This window comes from Solanum lycopersicum, chromosome 8 (genome assembly GCF_036512215.1).
Source record: "Solanum lycopersicum chromosome 8, SLM_r2.1".
Lineage (NCBI taxonomy): Eukaryota > Viridiplantae > Streptophyta > Magnoliopsida > Solanales > Solanaceae > Solanum > Solanum lycopersicum.
Genome location: NC_090807.1, coordinates 38,707,271 through 38,711,796, shown reverse-complemented (window position 1 = coordinate 38,711,796; position 4,526 = coordinate 38,707,271). Strand labels below are relative to the sequence as shown.

Sequence of the window (4,526 nt, the reverse complement as noted above, 5' to 3'; positions counted from 1 at the left end):
TGAGAGGAAGAACACACCAGTGCGTAGCATGGTTGAAAGGCTGAGAGACTTCACGAGGATGAACCTTCCTATTTTCACAGGGTATAAGACTTCAGAGGACCTCTAGGACTTTGCGGATGAGGTGTATAATATTTTGGTGGCATGTGGGGGCCACCAATACTGAGAAAGTAGAGCTGGCTTCCTATCAGCTAAAGGATGTTGGATAGACTTGGTGCAGGATGTTGCAGGATAGCCGAGCTTTCAGTGGAGTTCTGGTTATTTGGGAGCTATTTAAAACCGCGTTCCTTGGGAGATTCTTTCCCAAGAATTTGAGAGAGGCAAAGGTTGAGGAGTCTATCAACCTTATGCAAGCATCAACGACAGTCAGGGAGTATTTCCTGAAGTTTGTCAAACTATCCAGGTATACTATTTTCGTTAGTATCCAACAACACAAATGAGATGAGTACTGAAGTTTGTTAAATTATCCAGTTATGCTACATCCCTTGAATCTAACAATAAGGTTGACATGAATAGGTTCCTCACAGGAATCAATGGAGATCTGGAAGAGGTGTGTGGGTCTGTAATGCTCCATGATAACATGGACCTCTCCATGTTAATGGTGCATGTCCAGCAGGTAGAGGACTACTACAAAAAAGGGCGTTCTTGATGCTAGAAGGCCGAATCCTCAAGATGAGGTAGGTCCTAGCCATGGAGGTCATAAACACAATTTTGGCATCCGGGAGCAGCCAAGGTTCATGAAGGGGAAACATATTTTTGTGAATTCTAATTCTAGGAGGAGTACAAAACTTAGAGGAGGAAGACCTAAGCCCAAGAAGGGTAACGGAGGGGAGATGCAGCGTCCCAAAAAGAATAGTGCTAAGTGTTGATGTGCTCATAGTGGAGAGTGGAGACAAGGGTTAAATGCCTGCTTCGATTGCGGTAAGAGTCGGAATATGGTTAGAGACTTCCTACACAATAGAGGTCAGGCTGGAGGTAATGCTCAGCCTCGTACTAATTCAAAGGGTGTAGCAGCATCCGAGCCTCCTAAGATGAAAAAGTTTTATTCCCTAAAGGGAAGGCAGGAGCAGGTGAAGTCCGCTTATGTGGTCACATGCATGCTGCAAGTATTCTCAACTTCTGCTTTTGCTTTAATTGATCCAGGTTATATGCTTTCCTTTGTGACTCCTTTGCTTGCTCTCACTTTTGAAATATTTCCTGAAGATCTGCATGATCCCATAATGGTTAGTACACTTTTAAGAGAAATGTAATGACTGATAGAGTATATAAGGATTGCTCAATAGTTGTATGTGGTAAGACGATATGTGCAGACTTGGTTGTGTTACCCATGCATGATTGTGATGTTATCCTAGGCATGGAATGGCTTCATAGTTGTTATGCTTGTTTGGATTGTCGTAGTAGAGTGGTAGATTTTGTTTCCGTAACAAAGAGGAACTAGTCTTGGAGGGGTACAACTCGAGTCGTCCTCATCCCTTGATTTAGAATGTGTATCAATTATCTGTAGCTCAAAAAATACACTATGAAGAATAAGTATCCACTTACTAGAATAGGTAATTTGTTTTATCACCTCCAAGGGTCTAATTTCTTCTTTAAGATTTATCTTCGTTCAGGGTATCATCATCTTAGTGTTAGGGATGGACATGTCCCAAAGAAAGTCTTTCACGTCCATTATTGTCATCATGAGTTCTTGGTTATGTCATTTCGTCTCACGAATACACCTACTGCATTTATGAATTTCATGAACACGTTCTTCCGTGAATACCTTGACTTTTTCTTCATAGTATTCTTAAATTACATTCTCATCTACGCTAGGACTAAGGAATAGCATGAATAACATTTGAGACTAACCTTGCAGGTACTTAGACAACATCAGTTGTACAACAAATACAGCAAGTATAAATTTTGGCTTAGATTATTGACCTTCCCGGATCATGTTTTGTCTTATCAAGGTGTAGAGGTGGACCCCAAAAAGGCTGAGGCAATTAAGAAGTGGCCAAAACCTCTTACTCCCACAGATAGCTGTAGCTTCTTGGGATTGGTGGGTTACTACCGCAGGTTCGTAGAGGGCTTTTATTCCATTACTGTCCCACTAACTCCTCTGACTATGAAGAAGGCCAAGTTTAAATATACGGAGGCTTGTGAGAAGATTTTCCAGGAGCTCAAGGACAGACTCACTTCAGCCCCGGTGCTTACAGTGCCTAAGTGTGGTTAGAATTACATTTTTTATTGTGATGCATCTAGGGTTAGTTTGGGTTGTGTTCTTATGCGGAGTTCTAAGGAGATAGCTTATGAATCCAAACATCAAAAATTTAATGAGAAGAATTATCCCACTCATGACCTGGAGTTAGCAGCTATGGTTTTCGCACTAAAGATCTGGAGGCATTACTTGTGGACTGCATGTGGAAGTGTTCACAGACCACAAGAGTCTCCAGTACGTGTTCATACAGAGGGAGTTGAATCTACGTTAGTGGAGATAGTTGGAGTTTTTGAAGGAATATGATATGAATGTTCACTACCATACATGTAAGGGTAATATAGTAGCCGATGCTTTGAGCAGGAAAAGCATAGGAAGTACAACCCACATTGAGGATGAAAAGAAGGAGTTAGCAAAAGATATACACAGACAAGCAAGACTAGGTGTGCGATTGGTTCACTATACTAGTGAGGGTGTTTCAGTTCATCCTAGTTCTATATCATTTTTGGTAGTTGAAGTAAAGAAGGGTCACCAACTTGATCCTTTTTTGATTGAGATGAATGAGTCAGTGTTGGTTAAGATGAATGAGTCTTTCAGTTTACGAGGTGATGGCATACTTAGGTATCAAGACAGGTTGTGTGTACAAGATGTGAATGATTTGTGAACCAGGATTGTTACAGAGGTCCATGGTTCCAGATACTCCATACATCTAGGTTCCACCAAGATATATCATGATCTTAAGAAGATTTATTAATGGGATGGCATGAATAAGGACATTGCAGAATATGTGGCAAAGTATCCTAATTGTCAGCAGGTTAAGGTAGAACATCTTAAGCTTGAAGTTCTTCCTCAGATTATTGAGGTTCTGAATTGGAAGTGGGAGGACATTAATATGGATTCGTTGTTGGTCTCCCGAGAACTAGGATACAGCATGACTCCATATAGGTTATTGTGGACAAATTGACTAAGTCTGCCCACTTTATCCTTATGAATTCTACTTACAGAGCCGAGGACTATGCGAGACTTTACATAGATAAGATTTTTAGATGACATGGTATTCCTCTGTCTATCATTTTAGATAGAGGAGCTCAGTTTACTTCACATTTCTGGGGAACATACCACAAAGTCTTGAGCACGCAGGTAAAACTTATTACTGCCTTTAATCCTTAGACTGATGGGCAGGTAGCACACTATTTAGACATTAGAGGACATGTTGAGAGCGTGTGTGATTGACTTCAGGGTAGCTAGGATGACCATTTTGCTTTGATAGAGTTCTTGTATAAAAAAAGCTATCACTCCAGCATTGGGATTGCACCATTTGAGACGCTGTATGGAAGGAGGTGTAGATATCCAGTTGGGTGGTTTGAGGTTGGAGTGTGATCCATTTTGGGTCGAGAGATCATTCATAAGGCCTTAGAGAAGCTTAGAGTGAATAGGGACATGTTCACCACTGCTTACAATGAGCAGAAGTCATATGCAGATAATAGAAAACTGCACTTAGAATTTAAGGTTGGTGACAAGGTCGATCTGAAGATATAACCTATGAAGGAGGTGATGAGATTTGGAAGGAAAGGAAAGTTGAGTTCGAGGTATGTTGGGACTTACGAGATCCTACAGTGTGTTGGTATGTGACCTTTAAGTTGGCATTTCCTGCGGATCTAGCTTCTACCTATCTTGTATTTCACATATCCATGTTAAAGAAGTGCCTAGGTGATCCAACATCGATTCTACCTTTGGAATGTTTGGGGGTCGATGAAGACTTATCCTATAAGGAGGTACCTGTTAAGATCTTTGACACAAAGGTCAAGCAGCTAAGGAACAAGGAGATTGGAACACTGAAGGTATTGTAGAGAAATCATCTTGTTGAGGGTGCTAGGTAGGAGGCTGAGGCGGACATGTGATTCTGTTACCCTCATCTTTTAAGCTTTTGAGGTTAGACTTCCTACCCTTAAGTCTAAGTTTAGTTATCTCTGCATTTGTTGTTGCTATTGCATGGTTGGTCATAGTAATTATGTTATGATCGGACTAACATTATGCTAGATAGTTGTAGTGTCATTCGAAGATGAATGTTCCTAAAGGGGGGATAATGTAACAACCCTAAAAATGAATAAGATAAGAAATTCTTAATGTGTTAAGAATGCCTATGATTAGACCAGGGTTCACACGGATTGATGCACGTTAGAGGCCTTACTACAGCCAAGCCGGCTAACTTGGGGAGTTAGTTGAGCTTGAAGAGGTTGGGTCAAACTATGTAGGGCTCTCGAATACGATGATTTACTCGAAGGAGTTTTTACCAGACATAAAAAGAGGAAATCATAGGTTTGGAGGGTCTAGA

General features: G+C 40.9%; 1 protein-coding gene across 1 annotated transcript; it reads left to right on the top strand.

Moving 5' to 3' along the window:
* The first annotated feature begins 932 nt into the window (after positions 1-932).
* On the top strand, positions 933-2,855 carry LOC138337937 (uncharacterized). The gene is made up of 4 exons (XM_069288382.1): positions 933-1,220; positions 1,853-2,052; positions 2,239-2,460; positions 2,555-2,855. The coding sequence occupies exons 1-4, from the start codon at positions 933-935 to the stop codon at positions 2,853-2,855; spliced, it is 1,011 nt and encodes a 336-aa protein (XP_069144483.1).
* The last annotated feature ends 1,671 nt before the right edge of the window (positions 2,856-4,526 follow it).

Coding starts and splice junctions, on each gene's coding strand:
- LOC138337937 (XM_069288382.1), top strand. CDS start 933: ATGGTTAGAGACTTCCTACACAATAGAGGTCAGGCTGGAGGTAATGCT. Junction 1,221..1,852: donor ATCTGCATGATCCCATAATG/GTTAGTACACTT, acceptor CTAACCTTGCAG/GTACTTAGACAACATCAGTT. Junction 2,053..2,238: donor TTGGTGGGTTACTACCGCAG/GTTCGTAGAGGG, acceptor TGATGCATCTAG/GGTTAGTTTGGGTTGTGTTC.